The 19,544-nt window shown below is 43.9% G+C and overlaps 1 protein-coding gene across 13 annotated transcripts in view; it reads right to left on the bottom strand.

Moving 5' to 3' along the window:
- Positions 1 to 19,544, bottom strand: part of DDX3X (DEAD-box helicase 3 X-linked) — a 215,681-nt gene that overhangs the window by 34,942 nt on the left and 161,195 nt on the right. For all 13 annotated transcript variants that reach the window (XM_033947566.1, XM_033947571.1, XM_033947577.1 and 10 more), the window contains 7 exons: positions 12,126 to 12,272; positions 11,947 to 12,046; positions 11,654 to 11,789; positions 10,897 to 10,982; positions 944 to 1,042; positions 356 to 516; positions 31 to 175 (listed from right to left, as the gene is read on the bottom strand). In XM_033947566.1, the coding sequence (XP_033803457.1) occupies positions 31 to 175; positions 356 to 516; positions 944 to 1,042; positions 10,897 to 10,982; positions 11,654 to 11,789; positions 11,947 to 12,046; positions 12,126 to 12,272 (874 nt within the window). The remainder of the gene's footprint in view (positions 1 to 30; positions 176 to 355; positions 517 to 943; positions 1,043 to 10,896; positions 10,983 to 11,653; positions 11,790 to 11,946; positions 12,047 to 12,125; positions 12,273 to 19,544) is intronic.

Here is a 19,544-nt window from a genome sequence, read left to right as displayed (position 1 = left end):
AGAAGAAAGTTTTTACTTGATACTTCATACCTGGATTTCCTTGGGGAAAGTGGCACTGAACATCATGGTGTGGCGCACACCTTTTGGTGGCATTGTGTCCTGCTCAACTATACGTCGAATTTGAGGCTCAAACCCCATGTCAAGCATACGATCTGCTTCATCCAAAACCAGGTACCTGAAAAGTAGTAAGGAGAAATTTTTAGTCACCCTTAACATGAAGATGTGAAAGCTATAGCTGAGCTTTAGTTCTCAAGCAGTTATGATCTTATCAGATGAGGTTTTGGTGAACAGAAAGTCTAATCTAGGAATCAATTCTACAAAATTTTGAACTTTAAAAAGCAGAATAGAAACATACTTGCAGAAGTCTAATCCAATCTTTCCCCTCTCCATCATGTCAACCAGACGCCCAGGAGTTGCTACAAGCAGGTGACATCCACGCTCTAAATCTCGGATTTGCTGGCCAATGTCAGCACCACCGTAGACCACACATGGACGAACCCTGGAACGGTATGCAAACTGCAAACAGGAATTGAAGGCTTGAGTTTACCCTTGCACAAGTTTGATAACCACTGCAGAATTAAGTGGTTCACAATGGAAGTATGATTATTGGAAAATTACTGCCTATTGAATGTTATAGGCTACAAAGCTTCACAGCCACAAAGCCCACAGCCAATACAGGGAATCTATATCAATGTCTAAACTGAAAAGGGAACTGTATGGCTGAATTTAGAATGTATGAACACCACATTTAGGCAGAGCTCCTAGAGAACATTTCAAAAGGTAATCTAAATGACTAAACTTAACCAGACTATTAAATGCAATTTTTCTATAATAGTTGAAATCAAAGTAAGTGCTCCACATCTTCACCATACTGGAACCCAGAGAAGATGAATTTATTCATTAGTTTTTCCAGCTGGTTCTAACAAGACAGACCAGTACATACCTTCCTGGCCTCTTCATAGATCTGGACTGCCAGCTCTCTAGTTGGAGCCAAAACTAAGGAGATTGGATATTGTTTGCGTCTACCATACCTTCCATTTTCCTATGGAATGAAATTTTTTAAAAATTAAGTGTGCAAGAAGTGCAATGTGCTGTTGTACATGTATGATACAGCTTTTGATAGAAAATAAGTACAGTAGAACTCTTACCCTGCACCCATGGGGGAATCGGTGGATGCTGGATAAAGAAAAATTAGGTTCTTACCTGCTAATTTTCTTTTTGGACTCTCCAGACTGGTACAGCTTCATTGATGGGCAATACCTATCCATGACCAGCAGGTGGAAACAAAAACCTTTGGATGCAATACAAGTAACTGTTTCCCCCTAATCTGACCAGTCTGCCAATAGCTAAGCAGAACTAAACATTGCTAATTATAACAGTAATACTCTGAAAACGAGTAACAATGAACACAGAGCAATACTGTTGGAAGATGCAGACAGAAGCCCCTTCAACAAAGGTCCAGCTGAGCCAAAGTCACTGTTCATGTGATCTCCCCAGGCCTAGAAAAATACTAGAACCTGCAGAAAAAAAACCCACTCTTCACACTAAAACTATAAAAACAGACAGATAGATAGGGTGGGGGGCTGTACCGGTCTGGAGAGTAATTAGCAGGTAAGAAACTAATTTCTCCTTCTTAACACCTCCCCAGACCAGTACAGCTTCACTGATGGGATGTACCAAAGCAGTACCCATCATGGTAATACCCACCCATCATGGGTGGGACCCCCGGAGGGCCAACACTAGAACATGCTCACTGAATACCATGTCCCGATGTGCCTGAACGTCCACAAGGTAATGTAGTACAAAGGAATGCTTTACAAATATCCACTGAAGGCACAAGCAAAGTCTCAAGCCCAAGCAGCTGCCTGACCTTGAGTAGAATGAGCCTTGAGATATTCCGGAACAGATTTCTTCTGAAGAACATAAGCGACGTCTCCTTGATCCAGCGCAAAATGGTAGCCTTGGAAGAGTCATCCCCCACTAAGAGGACAAAAAAATGATCCGATTTACGGATGTCCTGGGTCCACTGAACTTAAGAGTGAAGGACCAGACAAGACATCCAACTTGCGCAACTGCCTCTGTTCTGAAGAGCCCTCCCGACAACCCAAGACCGGGAGGAACATGGACTAATTGACATGAAAAGGTGAAAACACCTTCGGCAGAAAGGAAGGAACAGGCTGCAGCACAACATGCTCCCTAGAAAACCCCAGGAAGGGAGGCCTACAAGAGAAAGCCTGCAGCTCAGAAACTCGTCTCACTGAGGTAATTAGCCACCAAAAAACTGCTTCAAGAGTAAAGTCCTTCAAACGAGCAGGAACCCAAGGGCTCAAAAGGAGGGCGAACAGCACGGACAGAACCAGACTGAGATCCCAAGACAGAACCAAAAACCACACGGAAGCCAAAGCAACTTGGCTGCCTTTAACCCTTTCAGGACCAAGGGACATATTTGTCCCATAACTTTAAAATCCTATAAATTTTGATTGGGATAGTCTACAGTTCTAAATTTGATATGTACGGATTCCATATGATACTGCCTTTATGTAAACAAACTGGTTCCGACATTCATTCATTAGCGTCATTGCCAGATTGACGAGAAGATTCACTTGCCACACTGTCCATAAGCCAGAAGTGTGATTTAAAAAAAAAAAAAATAATGATATTTCACAAAAAAAATCAATTTTTTGGCATCTGCAAGCCCTTTTTACCATAAAAATGTCATCAAAACCACAAAAATTGGCCTACGATCCTTATGGTCCTGAAAGGGTTAAACACGAATGTCTGGCAGCGACATCAAGCGCCGACCTTGCAGCAACTTGCGAGAAACTGACAAGGCTACAAGCTGAACCCAAAGACCAGGCCAGGCCCATGTCCAGGCCATCCTGCAAGAACAAGAGGCAAAGAGGCACAAAAGGAAACCACATCACACACAGCACACCACTCCTCAAATATACGCCACACACACACACATAAGCCCTGGAAGTGGAAAGTCTCCGGAACCCCAAGAGTGGAGATCACTTTATCTGAATAACCTTTCTTACCTAAGTGTTCCAGCTCAAGAGCCAAGCCACAAGACAAAAGGGACCTGGATTGAACACTGGAATAGGACCCCGAGTCAGAAGGTCGAGCGAGAGGGGCAGTGGAAGAGGATCTGCCGTGAGATGAACCAGATCCATATACCACAGGCGCCGGGGCCATCAGCATTACGTGGCTGGGGAGTTGAGTAATGCGAAGAACTCTGCCCACCATCGGCCACAGAGGAAACACATACAGAAGACCAGCCGTCGGCCAAGGCTGTACCAACGCATCCAGCCCCATGGCCTGAACATTCCTGCGCAGACTGAAAAACCGGGGTGCTTTTACATTAATACTCATGGCAGGTCCATGACTGTCTGACTCCAAGTCTGCACAATCAATATGAAGGCCGTGGGCTCGAGACACCATTCGCCGGGATCTAGCACATGCCGACTGAGGAAGTCCACCTGGATATTCTCCACTCCCAATATGTGTGAAGCCGTGATGTCTTGAAGATGAGTCTCTGCCCAGGCCTTGAGCAGGGCCACCAAACTCTAGGTTCCCCCTGTCGATTGATAAAGGCCACTACCGTGGCATTGTCCAAGAGAGCTCAAACAGACCTGCCCGTCAACAAGGTCTGGAACTCTTTGTCTCCAGAACATTGATCAACCAAGATGCCTCCTCTGGAGACCAACTGCCACGAGTCGAGCAATCAAGACACTGAGCTCCCCAACCGAGGAGACTGGCATTTGTGAGAAGAACCATCCACGGGTGCCGATCCAGATTCACTCCTTCTATCAGATTGGAAGACAGTAGCCACCAACGGAGACTGCGATAAACTAACCCCCAAAGCGGAATGGGAGAGTCCAGATCTTGCATCAGGGGCAACCACCGCACATGTGAGCTCAGGCCCACCGAACCATGTCCAGGGAAGCCGCCATCGACCCCAGAACCTGGAGAAAACCCTGAGCCCGAGGACATCGGGAAGCCATCAGAAGGCTAATCTGCGACTGCAATTTGACCAAACTGGCCTCCGGCAGGAAGACCTTCCCCAAGCCAGTATCGAAAAGAACCCCAAAGTACTCCAGGCGCTGAGACAGAGCCAACCGGCTCTTATACAGGTTGACTACCCATCTCAGCGACTGCAGGAACTCCGCAACCTGGGTGCTCTCCTGAAACGACTTTGCGTGGATCAATCAGTCATCCAGATAGGAGTGAACCAGAATGCCACCTTTGAGCAAGGCCACCACAACCACAATGATCTTGGTGAATGTCTTAGGAGCCGTGGCCAGACTAAAGGGAAGTGCACAAAACTGAAGTGCTGTCCCAAGATCGCAAAGCGCAGGAACACCAAATCAGAACATGCAAGTAGGCCTCCATGATCGAGAGAGGTCAAAGTCCTCCGGCTGAAGCACCAGAATGACCGATCGTATGGTCTCCATGCGAGAGCCCTGTTGAATCCCTTCAGATCCAAGATGGGCTGAAAAGTCCTTTCTTTCTTGGGCACAAGGTAAATGGAGTACCGGCTGGTGCCCCACTCCAATGAAGGCACAGGCACTACTGCTTTGAGATCTAGCGATCTTTGAAGCGTCTGGCGAACATATATATATATATATATATATATATATATATATATATATATAATATATATATGTATAGAACATATAGAAGGGGTAGGGAGGGAAAACTATTGTAATATTAATATGATATAAAATTCTGATAAAGGGTTTATTTAATTCACATTGTAAGAACAATTAATAATAATTTCAAGTGTTTTTTCATAATTGAATGTATTACATGTATTTCACTTGATGTAAGAATTTAAAAAAAAGAATAAAAAATATTAAAAAAAAAAAAAAAAAAAAGAAAAGCTCGCTTCTTTCACACCGCCTGAGGAGAAGCAAGAAAGTGATCTGGCAACAAGTGGGAAAACTCCAGAGCGTAACTGTTCCGAATCACCTGACATGATCTCAGCCCACCCCTGCAGCCAAGCACCCACCGGAACCAAGAGAGGCACCAAGGAGTCATTGAGTGTGCCGAGCGGAAAAGGGTCCACCGGAGGAATCACGCCCTCCCCCCACCTGGGCCCCCAAAAAGGACTGCAAGCGCTGAAAGAAATGACCCCGGGATAACCCAGAGGCCTGGAAGGAAGCAGCCCCTCAACCAGGGAAATATCTGCGGAACTCACGCAAACGCCCCCAGCAATGCCACTTCGTGCAGGCAGACCGACATGGTCCTTAGGCTGATGGGGCACTTTAGAATCTGTCAAAGTCTGAACCAACTTGTCCAAATCCTCGGTAAACAAGAGACGCCCGAAAGGGAAATTGTCAACTTAGCCTTAGATATCGCCGACCAAGCACGAAGCCACAAGGTAAAATGCGAGGCCAACCCAAGAGACATGGACACTGCCGATGTCCACAAGTCGTACTCAATAGTAGTGAGTATGTGATTATTAATTGAAATGTTTTTTAATTTCACCGTTGTGAACTGCCTAGAACTACTGGCAGGGTGATAAACAAGAAATAAATTATTATTATTATATAAGGCATCAGAGAGATAAGAGGCAGCCATCTCAATCTTTGCCACCTCCTGATCCACCATAGACCAGTCAGACTCAGGGTCAAGGACACGCTCAGCCCACCTAAACACAGCCCGAGCGACAAAACCACTAAATATGGCTGCCTGGACCCTTAAGAAAGAGACATCAAAATTCAGCTTAAGTGCCTCCAATTTATGCTCCTAAAGTCCCATAAGGCTGACATATCCTCCACGGGCACCGTATGCCGCTTAGCGATAGTCAAGATCACTGCATCCCACCACTGGCGACTTCAAAAGTATGAAGTGCACAAAATGAAGGGACTCCTCCAGCATCTTCCACTGTGCCAGGACAATATCCCAAATATCCTGATGCATAGGAAAAGAGCGGGATGCAGAGCAGATCCCCCCGAAGCAGAGAGTCCACCACACACAGGGTCTCTTGCGTCTCCTCCTCTAAGTGCAACGCCGAGAAGACAAAGAATCTGCTACTGGAGCTTGTCTCACTGAAAAATGTGCACCATGGACGCATCCTCGCCAGTAGACAAAATTGCAATGGCCCCACTACCAGCATCCGTCCTCCCGAGAGGATCCTGGAGGTCTCCCCAAAGGGTCCAGATCCTCATCATCAGACACAACAAACTCGTTCCAAGACACCTGCAGCTACTTGGATAAGTGAGAAGGCAGGGACGTGACTGGAGCAGACGGTGGCTGAACGGGAGTGGGTGCAGAGGGAACCCCCCACCCCGGCAGGGCGGAAGCAGGACCCCCGGCCACCTGAAAGTAAGCCTTGTACAAGGCAAAAAGAAAATCAGAGGGAACTCCCTGGCGGCCCAATGGGACTCACTGCCATAGCACACGACCCACCAGAAACCTGCCCCATGTTTTTCCAAAACAGGGGGAAAGTCACCTGAGGTTGCAGACAAAATGGAGGTGCTTCCTGCCAAAAACAATCCCTCTGAGGCCTGTAGTGTCTGGGAAACCTGAACTGTCCTAGCCGCTAAAGCAGGCAAGCCAGCAACAGCGGTAAGGGAGCTGCATCGATGGTGAAGGAAACATTATTTCCCTGACCGTCGACAGCTGGGGAAATCTGTGTGGGCGGCGGGTGAAGCCCGGGCTTTCCTGCTGCCAGCTGCTGGCAAGTGAGGCACTCGTGAAGGGGAAGCCTAGACACGGGCAAACGATGCTGACGAAGCTTCCTCTTTGTGGCAGCCTGCACAGCGCTTGCACAGGCCAGTTGCGAGTGCCTCGCATCTGCAGCACAATTTAGCACTTTCTTCCGATGAAAGTGCAAATTGCAAAATACGAGACCTAGCTAAAATCCAAATGGCAGTTAGTTTAAAAAAGAGCAATAATAGACAAGGGAAGGCTCCCTTCAGACTGGCACTGCCTCAGGATTTAGGATTTTTTTTCCCCCCAGAACAGACTCCACTGTCTCTAAGCTATATGCCTTGCCGGTATCGGTAGCAAGGCTTATTGCTGAAGCACCTCTAGAAAAATATGGGGAGGTGGAGGAAAGGAGGGGTGGAGGGACTCAACTCGTGACCTGAGTGTGACACCCCTGAGGTTAGACAGACCCCCGAAAGGGTCCACCCAAGCTCTATACATTACCAGACAGGGACAAGGTGGCCACTATGCAAAAAGGCCTACACTAACTCATGGAAGACAGTGGCTTCCTCTAATCTAATAATCTAATACTTGGTTTTGTATACCGAGACTTCAATCTAAGAGAGCTAGACTGTTTCCAATAGTTAGATTAAGCTGAAACATATTGAATGGATCTCAAAAAGGATTAATTACCAAAGTGTTTAGTAAACAGAATAGTTTTCAAAGCCTTACAAAAAGAAGAATGGGAACCAGAACTTCTCAGGAAAAGTGGAAGATCATTCCAAAGCTGTGTGAACTTGAAGGACAGAGAGGCCAAAAATCTTGGTTCTTTTGATACCTTTAATAGATGGGCAGGAAAGCTTAAGTTGTTGATCGCCTCTTGCAAAAGAGAATCTATAAAGATTCTAAGATAAAGGAACTAAGGGAGTAAAAATACCAAGAAGAATTTTAAAAACACAGGCACACTTGAACTGGACTCTAAAATACACCAGGAGCCAGTGAAGGTTGAAGAGCAGTGGCGTCACATGATCAAACTTACACTTCTCAAAAATCAGCCTGGTAGCAGTATTCTGGACCAATTGTAATCTGGAGAGATAGGTTTTTGTGATACCGAGGTAAAGGGCATTACAATAATCGAGATGAGATAGAATAATCGATTGAACCAAAATGGAAAAGTGGTGTTGATGAAAAATGTGTCTAACTTTTCTCAGCATGCGTAGATTGAAAAACATTTTTTTAAAAAAATTCTTTATTCATTTTATAACTTACATCAAGTGAACAGTAAATATCAAACAATTATAATACATTGCCTGGTGCCGAGGAGGATCCACTGTGGTCTGAGAATGAACCACCGGATCGGCGTGAAGGTGTTGAGCCGAAAGGATCGGCATAGAGGTGTTTACCGGTACCGAAGGAGTGGACACCGGAGGCTCGGTGCGGGGCTCGGGCCGGTCTGGTACCGGAAGGAGCGGTGCCAGGATAGAGGGTAACAGTTGTTCAAGTTGTTTCTTCAACTGCTCCTGAAGCTGAGCCTGAAGAATGACCGAGATACGGTCATCTAGGGGTGGCATCGGAACCGCTTTCTTTTTCTTCGGTTCCTTGGATGCCGCTCCACGCCCCGGCGATGAGGAGGCCGATGACGAGGCACTCACCGATATCGGGGCGGAGCGCTTGCGGGACCGGTGCGATGCCGGTAGGGACGGTGTCGCCACCGTAGCTGGAGGGCGCTCGAGGGAAGAGGAAGGCTTCTTAGCCGGCTTACCTGGCGCCAGCGGCGCCGATGCGGGGTCGGTCGGTGTCGAAGTCGACGGTGCCGATTTTTGAGGTACCGCGGTGGAAGGTGAGGAGTCCATCGCCGACTCGGTGCCGAAGAGAAGAGTTTGTTGGATTCTTCGGTTTTTAAGTGTTCGTTTTTGCAGGGTGGCACAGCGGGTGCAGGAGTCCGCCCGATGCTCCGGACCCAGACACTGCAAACACCAATTGTGTGGGTCAGAAACGGAGATCGGGCGTGCACACCGCTGGCACTTCTTAAAACCGACCTGCGGGGGCATGAAGGGGAAGATGGCCTCCGCAAAATCGAAGTCCGAGGCCTGTATAATGGCAACAGGCCCCGCCGGGGCAAAAACGAAAGAAAAAGGAAAAAAAATGAAAGTTTTTTTTTTTTTTTTGCAAATCAAAGAAAAATAAACCCGAAGGTAAAGAGAGGAAAAATTAGGAAAAAAACGCGAGCGGGAAGGCGAAAAAAGTGATTTCAACGGCCGTTGAAAAAATACACGCGTCTTCTTCGCTCCGCGGAAACGAAGAAACTGGGGACCACGCACTCCTCCGTCGGGCGGGAAGGCACTCGCGCACGCGCGGTGCGGCCAACTAGAAACTTCTAGTTAAAAAGGTCCGTACCGAGGGCTCCGTCGGTGACGTCACCCATGTGTTAAGAATATGCTGCCTGCTTGTCCTGGGATAATCATATATAACTAATATATACCACCTGAAAATAATCTCTTATGATATTCATATATATATTCTTAATGGAAAACCAAGAACCCCCCCTCCCCAAATCCACATGTGTATTAAAATTAGGAAAAGTGTAACTTATTCATTACTATAATTTAATAATGGTCCCCACACATCCTTAAATTTATTATAATAACCTTTTGAACTGCCAACGCTCTTTCCATTTTAAACACATGACAAACTGAATTTCACCAAAAATAATAATTCAGTCTTCTACAGTCCTTCCAATTATATGTTATTTGTTGGATGGCAATTCCTGTTAATATCATCAACAGCTTGTTATTATTAGCAGATATTTGCCATTTAGATCTCATAGACATGCCAAATAAGATTTCTTAATCACAGAGCTGATCTGGTCCTTAAAAGAAAGCGAGGAGTCAAAAAGAACTCCCAGGATCTTAGCAGAAAACTCGATTTGCAGGAGAGCGCTAGATATCAATGCTACAGAGCTAGGAAGACAATCAAGTTTAGGGCCTAGCCACAATAATTTTGTCTTGGACGCATTCCTCCATGTCTTGCTACCTATCCAGGGCAAGCAGTGGCTTCCCCCATGTCTTTCTCAATAACAAACTATGGACTTTCCTCCAGGAACTTGTCCAAACCTTTCTTAAAACCAGCTATGCTATCTGTTCTTACCACAACCTCTGGCAATGCTTTCCAGAGCTTGACTTATTCTCTGAGTGGAAAAAAAAAGTCCTATTGGTTTTAAAAGTATTTCCCTGCAACTTCGAGTGCCCCCTAGTCTTTGTAATTTTTGATGCAGGGAAATATCAATCCACTTGTACCCATTTTACTCCACTCAAGATTTTGTAGACTTCAATTATGTCTCCCCTCAGCTGTCTCTTTCCCAAACTGAAGAGCCCTAACCATTTTAGTCTTTCCTCATACGAGAGGAGTTCCATCCCTTTTATCATCTTGGTCACACAGCTACTTTTATTGCAACCAAAGGTTTTTGTCTCCGCCTGCTAGTCATTGTGAGGTATTACCCATCAGTGAAGCTGTACCGGTCTGGAGAGGTGCTAAAGAAAAACAAGTTCTTTCTTCATATGGTCTTGCTTGTCGTCTTCTGTTCCTCCTTGGGATCTTGCCTGGTACTTGTGACCTGGGTTGGACACTGTTGAAAACAGGATACTGGGCTTGATGGACCTCTGGTCTGTCCCAGTATTGCAACTCTTATGCTGTTCTATGATTTCACATTGCTTTTTGTTTGTTAAAGTTCAATGCCCATTATTCATATTCAGCCAAATATATGCTATTTGATACAGCTCTAAACCTTTTGGTAAAAAGGTTTGATGTTTTATTTGGTTTATTGTTAGATGCACTAGTTTAAGAGAATTTTGGGTGCACAGAGTAAAGTACTGTAACTTTTTTTTTAACATTGTTACCCTGACACAGCCCTGGTGAGTAAAAGTAGCAGACTAGATAGAAAATGAAAGCAAATAAAGACCATATGGCCTCTAAAACTTTTGCCTAATGGATTGAAAGGCTTATTACTCTTATAGCCTTAAACCCAAATATATATATTTTAGTGATTGTACATGAAGATCTGTTCTTCTATTTGAATGTGCTGAATTATTGAGATCTGAAGGACTGACATCTGATTCCTAATTAAAATATCCTGTAGCTCAAATATAGAAACTTGCAAACTCAATTGGATTGACTTAAATGGTGATCTGATTGTAAAGTTCACAGGACAGAAGGGAACACTGCCAGAATCATACAGATACTTACTTTTGCCATGGTTAAAGCTTCTCCAGGGCCATCTGCATAGATCTGGCTCAAGATTGGCAGAAGAAATGCAGCAGTTTTACCAGAACCTATTAATTGAATTGTGGCATGTTATTGTGTATAGATCTACTTCTGAAAATAAGAATCATGTGCAACTGTAACAAGGTATGTTGATAAGCGGGAGAAAAAAATCTGATAATTTCCTTAGATTCTTCAAACCACTCCGGGCACATGAAATAAGCATATATTTGATGGAAATATTCACCAATTGTGGGTTGCACAGGATACTTAAGAGGCTCAAGTCTGAAGCCAGTGGGTCTGTCTCCTCCTGTGAGAAGTACAAATACTTATACCTCTGGACTGGTCTGGAGAGATACTAAGGAAGTTTAATATACTACTGAAACTTTACCTATTCTTAGTGAACTGCTGATGAATATCAGTATTAAAGCCTTCCACTTCTCCCACTGGAAATGGATGCCAGAGAAAGCTACCTGCTGCCAAAATAGAAGTGCTGACATGCTTTGAATAAGACATACAAGAATACACCCTAAAATTGGACTAGCAAACTCAATTTGTAGAACTATTAAAACAGCCTAAATACCCATGCACCACAAAAAAATTCAACTTAATGGCACAAGTTCATCTTGGGCTTTAAGGCACTAAAGGCATGTATTAGTCGTATCTGAGTAAATGAATTGCCATACACTGCTGCTTTAGCCTATTTCACACTGTTCAGATTGAATGTGAGTAGTCAGCCTACCAGTCTGGGCACAAGCCATCAAGTCTCTCTTCTGCTTTATAATAGGAATGGCATGCTTCTGTACTGGAGTAGGACGAGTGTAGCGAGTCAGCTCAATATTACCCATGATTATTTCTCCCATATCAACATCATGAAACTGGAGAGAAAGCAGGAGAATATTAATAGCCTGGATTTTATGGAAGAGCAGAAATACTTTTAATGAAACATTTCCAGTAAGGAATATTGGCTTTACATTCAACACAAAATATTCCTTTATAGCCAACCCTTACAAATGAGCTACATAAAATACATACACTTTCTATGTGAGGAGGGCAGTTGGAGCCCGTTGCTTCAACAGGAATGTCATCATATTTCTCAAAGTTAATGCCTGTATTCCCTCCAGAGAAGAGCTCTCTGTGTGAAAAGAAGAATGAACATTAACCTAAAAAACCTCTCAAATGAACTACTCAGATTATACCTAAATATCACTCACTGTTCAATTCTATCATTAGGTGCAAGAGGCTTTGACCAGTCATCTTCATCACATTTATCTTCAGACCAACGACTATTTCTACCGAAACCACCTCGGTCACCACGGCTTCCAAATCCATCCAAGCCATCTCTTCCACGGTCATCAAATCTAGACAAGGCATAAGTGTGGATACTTCTTTACTAGATGCATTAATTCATAGAAGAGTGTAAATTAGTATCACTAACAATGGCAGCATTTAATGCACTAAAATCCATTAGTAATAAAGCAAAATTAAATGTGATGGCTGTATTTTCTGCTCCTGGAACATGGCTAAAATGTACAAGCAGGAATAGCCTTATTCACTGTGCCATGTGTCTGCTTCAGTTTAGAAGTACAGCAGAGACAAGTGGAGAAGAACTCTGCCTTACAGGTACATGGTACGAATGTGGTCTTCAGGCTGCCAGTTGGACCAATTTCAGACAGTCTTAATTCCCAGAAAACCTCAAAGCGAAAGGGGGAGAGGACCATACAGCTGGCCCACTAATAAGCCTGTTCAACCCGGAAAAGAGCCAAACAGCCTGGCTCAAGCTCCTCATAAATCAGGGATGCAAGCAGCTATGCATGGGATAGCCCCTGAGCTCCAAAAAATACAAAAAGCAGGCTGGCTAGCTAGGTGTCCCTGAGGGCTGATCATGCTAGCAGCAGATTTCTACAGCACAAGTCTGCATCTTCTCCTAGGCAGAGGTCCCAACAAGTGGGAATTTCTGGGCACCGAGACTACAACTGAATATTAAGAAAAGATACCCGAAAATAAAACTGCAGACCAGAAACACTTCTGAGCAACTTGCTTGCTTCCTGGGAAGGAGGCAGAGTTCAAAGATGATTGGATAACATTCTGTAAGCAACTTGCAGATTCAGATGCATAACGCTAGCGTTCAGGGCTACGAGACACACTGCACTAGAAATGGAGAAGAGGAATCTAACTGCTCAGAAAAATCTGTGTTTAGCAAACCCAGACATTAGCAAAGGTAACTATAGAAATAATAAAATATACAAAGCTGACCACTTCTCAAACTGCAATTCAGATTCACAAGGGTGTGATCAACTGGTCTAACACTACCATTTTAACTGGCTTGATTGGTAATGTTTTCCTTACTTAAGATTGCATGCACCAGATAGTACATCTACATCAATTAACTAAACTTTCTTGGTGGGGGAGAGTCCAAACTATTAAAATGATATTGTCTGTGGTTTGTTATTAAATGAGTATACCAGGTTTTTTTTCAGCTGTCCTTTTATAAAAAGTTAAATGTTATTCTTACAAAATTTGTTTGGCTGGGTAAAATGCCTAGAATTGCCTTAGTATCTTTACAAAAACCAATTACGGAGGGTGGGGTAAATTTTCCAAACTTTTATAGGTATCAGGCCTATATTTTACGCCAGGGTATGTATTGGGTCCTCCCAGAGCTCATGGAAAATACCCCAGATTGGTTGTACAGTGGTACCTTGGATTACGAGCATAATCCGTTCCAGGAGCATGCTCGTAATCCAAAATGCTTGTATATCAAAGCAAGTTTCCCCATAGGAAGTAAGGGAAACTTGCTTTGATATGTTTCCACCCCCACCTCCCCCGAGGCCAGCAGCGCTGCTCTCCCCCGAGAACCAGCATTGCTCCCCCCGAAGGCCCCCCCCCCCCCCGCGAACCGGCGGCACCCCCCCCCCCCCCCCCGAGGTCCCCCCAACCCACCCGAACTCTCTTCTTACTTTTCTGTAGCCTCCGCAGCGGCACCAGCATGTCCTGTGCGTGGTGCCGGTGCCTGAAGATCTGCTTCCTGTGCAAGGCCTGAGAGTTCACGTCAAACGTGAACTCTCACGTCGAACGTGAACTCTCAAGGCCCAGCACAGGAAGCAGATCTTCAGGCACCTGCACCACGCACAGGACATGCTGGTGCCGGTGCCGCTGCAGAGGCTACAGAAAAGTAAGAAGAGGGTTCGGGTGGGTTGGGGGGGACCTCAGGTCGCGGCGGGGGTGGGGGGTGCCGGATCGCGGGGGGGAGGGTGCCGGTTCGCAAGGGGGGCGCTCGCAAATCAAAGCGCGCTCGGTTTCCGAGGCGCCGATTTTGCAAATGTTTTGCTCGTCTTGCAAAACACTCGCAAACCGGTGCACTCGTAAACCGAGGTACCACTGTATTTGGAATGGCGACTCATGTTTCCTTTACAATTATCTCATGTTCTCAGTATCAAGATGCCTAGGAAATATAATATTAATGGATACATGGAAAACATTACGTTATGTCAGTAATTTAACACCTAACCCAATACACAAATCAACAAATCAATCTTTATGGGTAAACTCCAAGATTCAAATTGGTGGATTTAAAGTCGTATGGAAGCATTGGATTATTGCAGGTATACGGATTTTAGATGATGTTATTTCAAATGGTAAACTGCTTGATTTTTCACAATTGCAACATAAATTTGGTCTTAATAAATCAAAGCTTTAAATGGTTGCAACTGAAGCAGGCTATTCAGGAGGGGTTCCCTGAATGGAAAAATCTTAATAATCAGTATAGTCTGGAATTCTTATGCTTTCAGGCGGATTTCTTAGGACACCAAGCCACACCGTGGTATAAATTGATATCTGGATATATAAATAAAAAACCAAAGAATGGTCTTAGAGACATTTGGAGCATTGAGATTAGGCATCAAATTACTGTTTTTCAATGGCCACGAATTTGGTCTTGGAGAATGAGATCTACGATGTCTGCATCTGAGACAAACTTGTTTTTTGTTTTTGTTTTTTTTTTGTTACATAGAGCTTTTTGGACCCCTGTTCGATTACAAAAGTTATAGCTCTAAGTCTAATAGATGCTGGCATTGTAATCTAAAAGCAGGGACTTTGGACCATTTAATACATAAGAACATAAGAAATGCCTTCACCGGATCAGACCGAGGTCCATCAAGTCCGGCGCTCCGCTCACGCGGCGGCCCATTTAGGTTCTCTATTATGAAAACCTGAAATTACCGTATCCCTCAATATGATTTGCAAGGAGGTGTATATCCAACTTGTGCTTGAAACCCCGAAGAGTAGTCTCCTCCACAACATCCACAGGAAGAGAATTCCAAGCGCCCACCACTCGTTGTGAGAAACAGAACTTCCTGGCATTCGTCCTGAACCTGCTGCCACCCAGTTTCAGGCTGTGACCTCTTGTCCGTGTCACATCTGAAAATGTTAGTAATGCTGCTTCTTGATCTATTTCATCCAATCCTTTTAATATTTTAAAAGTCTCTATCAAATCGCCTCTGTCTTCTCCTCTAGAGTGTGAACAGTCCCAGTTTCCTGAGGTGTTCTTCATAGCTCAAATTTTTCATTTCCTGTATCATGGTCTTTTGGAAATCAATCTGGTCCCAAATTAATTGTTTACTAGAAAACCATGTAGCATTATCATATGATACAATTCTGTTCGGGATGTCAATGAGAGCAAAAAGTCAAATTTCATCAAGTAATAAAACTTTTGATGACAGGAGTCGCCATACAACATATCACCAGTAATTGGAAAAATTACAATTGGAAAAATTACAAAAGGCTTAACTATACATTTTGGTGGAATTTGCTATGTCATATTTATAAAATGGAAAGAACAATTGCCATACAAAAAGGGAACTATAATAATTTTAAAAAGATTTGGGGGCCATTGACAAATGATTGTAATGATTAGACGTCATTATCCACTCAAAGTACATAGGGGGGAGGGTATAAAGTTATATTAAAGGTTTGATCAATAGATAAGAATATAATATTTATATGATGTTAGAAGAAATACAAGTAATGTTTACAAGGTTTAAATGATGTAATATTGTGTTTTTGATGTAAGATGTAAAAATGAATAAAAAATTTGAAAAAATAAAAACTTTAAGCTTATATACCGCATTTTCTCTAAATATAGAGCTCAAGGTTTACAAAAGTTAAGAGAAGTACAGTGGGAGCTGGTGGTAAGGGGAAGCGGAAATTTACATTTTTGAAAATAGCCAAGTTTTCAGGTGTCTACGGAATAGTTTGAAAGAGCCCAGGTTGCGCAGCTGGGCAGGGAAAGTATTCCAGAGCTCTGTAGTTTTGAAGTGAAGATATTTCCCTAGTTTACCAATATAGGCAACGCTTTTTAGTGAGGGGAAGATAAATTTGAACTTTTGGATAGATCTGGTAATGTCCAGTAATTTCTAGGATGCACTTTAAATGTGCCTGCCTAACATTCAAGATCCTACAAGGCACTCTTCCTCCCCTAATTCCACTATCCTGGAATTCAAGACCTGACACTACCAGATCCACCCAAAAACTTGATCTTTCCCCTCTTTAAAAGGTATCTGAGAAAGTTAGGGAAATCTATTGTCTTCAAATTTACTGAGCTTTGGAATAACCTTCCTGCCCTGCTGCGGAATCTGGGCTCCTTCCAATTATTCTGAAAGCATCTGAAAATTTGGTTATTCTCAAAAATATAAATCTCTACCCTCTTTATAATCACTAATTCTTATTATGTTTTTCCTTCCTTATTTTAAAGTTTCTGTAAACCGTGCCAAGCTCTATCTTTATGGAGAGGATGCGGTATATAAACATAAGATTTAGTTTGGGCCCAAGATTGAAGTTTTGTTATGCATTCTATAATATTCTTGGTGAGGTTTGTAAGATTTGAATCTATCTCGAGAAGTGTTTCAAAGGGGGAGATGGAAAAGCTTGAAGGTGGACATATAGATATTGAAAAGAATAGGGGACAGAGGTGATCCCTCCGGAACTCCGCATAGCGGCTTCCAGGGTGATTAACCCCATACCTCTTCAGGTAAGTGTGTTCGTTTTAGATCTGGGAAACCAAGAAGTAAATTCAGGAAAAAGGACTAAGCATTTGCCAGGAAAAAGAACTATTACCCTACTTGTGTACAAAACACAAGGGGTTTAACAATTTACCACATTATAAACAAACAGATTTCTAAAATCTTCACATTACTGTAAAACTGTTAATTTGTCAGCATATATGTTTCCACAAAATAGCTAAATATATATTGAATATAAAACAAAGTGTTTTTAGTGAAAAGTGCTCGGTATCCTTTGTCTCCTGCAATTCAAGCTGCTGAGAGAACAACTATGGCTAATTGCCACAGAGAACGGCTCCTCACACTTCAGACAGTTAAATCAGAAAAATCTACAGTATGCGTTTTACCTCATTCATAAGAACATAAGAATTGCTGCTGCTGGGTCAGACCAGTGGTCCATTGTGCTCAGCAGTCCGCTCACGTGGCGGCCCTCTGATCAAAGACCAGTGCCCTGTGACTAGCCCTGCCTTCGTATGTTCTGGTTCAGCACAAACTTGTCTAACTTTGTCTTGAATCCCTGGAGGATGTTTTCCCCTATGACAGACTACGGAAGAGCATTCCAGTTTTCTACTGCTTTCTGGGTAAATAACATCTTCCTTACGTTCGTACGGAATCTATTCCCTTTCAACTTTAGAGTGCGCCCCTCTCATTCTCCCTACCTTGGAGAGGATGAATAACCTGCCCTTATCTACTAAGTCTATTCCCTTCAGTACCTTGAATGTTTCGATCATGTCCCCTCTCAATCTTCTCTGTATGACAGCTCCTCCGACCCCTTAACCATCTTAGTAGCTCTTCTCTGGACCCTTTCGAGTAGTATCTTGTCTTCCTTCATGTACGGCGACCAGTACTAGATGCAGTACTCCAGGTGAGGGTGCACCATGGCCTGGTACAGCGGCATGATAACCTTCTTCGATCCGTTTGTGATCCCCTTCTTTATCATTTCTAGCATTCTGTTCACCCTTTTCGCCGCTGCCGCACATTGCATGGATGGCTTAATCGACTTATCGATCAGAACTCACAAGTCCCTTTCCTGGGAGGTCTCTCCTGACATCCTGTACTCGTGCATGAGATTTTTGTTACCGACATGCATCACTTTACATTTATCCATGTTGAACCTCATCTGCCATGTCGATGCCTATTCCTCGAGCTTGATTATGTCACATTGCAGATCTTCGCAATCCCCCTGCGTCTTCACTACTCTGAATAACTTCATATGGTCTGCAAATTTAATCACCTCGCTCGTCGAACCTATGTCCAGATCGTTTATAAAGATGTTTAAGAGCACCAGTCCAAGCACCGAGCCCTGCGGCACTGGTGACGCTCTTCCAGTCCGAGTATTGTCCATTTACCCCCACTCTGTTTTCTATGTTCCAGCCAGTTTTTAATCCATGTGAGTATTTCACCCCGGGGATTTATCGCTCTTAAACCTAACAATCTGCCTGCATCTCTCTTCTAGACGGACCGTTAACCCTGTCAGTTCCCCGTTTCACTTCCAGCATATAGCCTGATGGGTTTCAGTATGCTGTGTATATCCTCTTCGGTAAATACAGACGCAATAAACGTGTTCAGTTTGTCGGCGATTGCTTTGTCCTCTTTTAGCGCTCCCTTTATTTTTTTGTCATCCAACGGTCCCACCGCTTCCTTTGCGGGTCATTTCCTTTTAATATACCGAAAGAACAGTTTGAAGTTTTTCGCCTCCTTGGCTATTTTTTCCCTTTTACCGCCTTATGGCACCTGCGTTGATGTTTGTGCTTAGTTTTTGATCTTATCCATTCCTTAAACGAGGTTTTTTGTCTCTAATCGCTTCCTTTACCTCTACAGTGAGCCACGCCGGTTCTTTATTCTTTTTCCTCTTTGATCCCTTGTTGATACACGGTATATATAGATTTTGTGCCTCGGTGACCATATCCTTACAAAGGAGACCAAGCTTGCTCTAGCATCATCCTCTTCTTAATCTTCTTCCCCTCTATGCGTCTCATCCCTTCGTAATTCCCTTTTCGGAAGTTTAGCACCGTGGCCGTCATTCTGGACCGATGTTCCGCCCCTATTTCCAGGTTGAAGTGAATCATATTGTGAGCGCTGTTTCCCAGCGTCCCTTCTACTTCTACATCTTATGCCGGTCCTCGCAGTCCATTTAGAATTAAGTCCAGAATTGCGTTTCCTCTTGTATCTTCCTTGACAAGTTGTTCCAGGAAGCAATTGCCTACAGTTTCCAGGAACTTGGTCTCTCTAGCACAACCGGAGGTGCCTAGGTTCCATTCTATCCCCAGATAGTTGAAGTCGCCCATGATAACTGCGCTGCCTCCCTTGCAGTTGCGTTTAATCTCATCCGTCATTTCTCTATCAATTTTTTCAGACTACCCTGGGGGTCGGTAGTAGATGCCTATCCTCGTTTCCGGTCCATTTGTTCCTGGAATTTTGACCCATAGAGACTAACTTATCCATCTGTTGTGGCATGTTCGCTCCAGTAGATTCAATTCCCTCTGACATATATGGCAATGCCGCCTCCTTTTTTGAGTCACTGTCTCTGCGGTATAGTTTGTATCCCGGTAGCACCGTATCCCAGACATTTTCATC

This window comes from Geotrypetes seraphini, chromosome 6 (genome assembly GCF_902459505.1).
Source record: "Geotrypetes seraphini chromosome 6, aGeoSer1.1, whole genome shotgun sequence".
NCBI classification, from domain to species: domain Eukaryota; kingdom Metazoa; phylum Chordata; class Amphibia; order Gymnophiona; family Dermophiidae; genus Geotrypetes; species Geotrypetes seraphini.
This window is presented reverse-complemented; position numbering and strand designations above follow the sequence as displayed.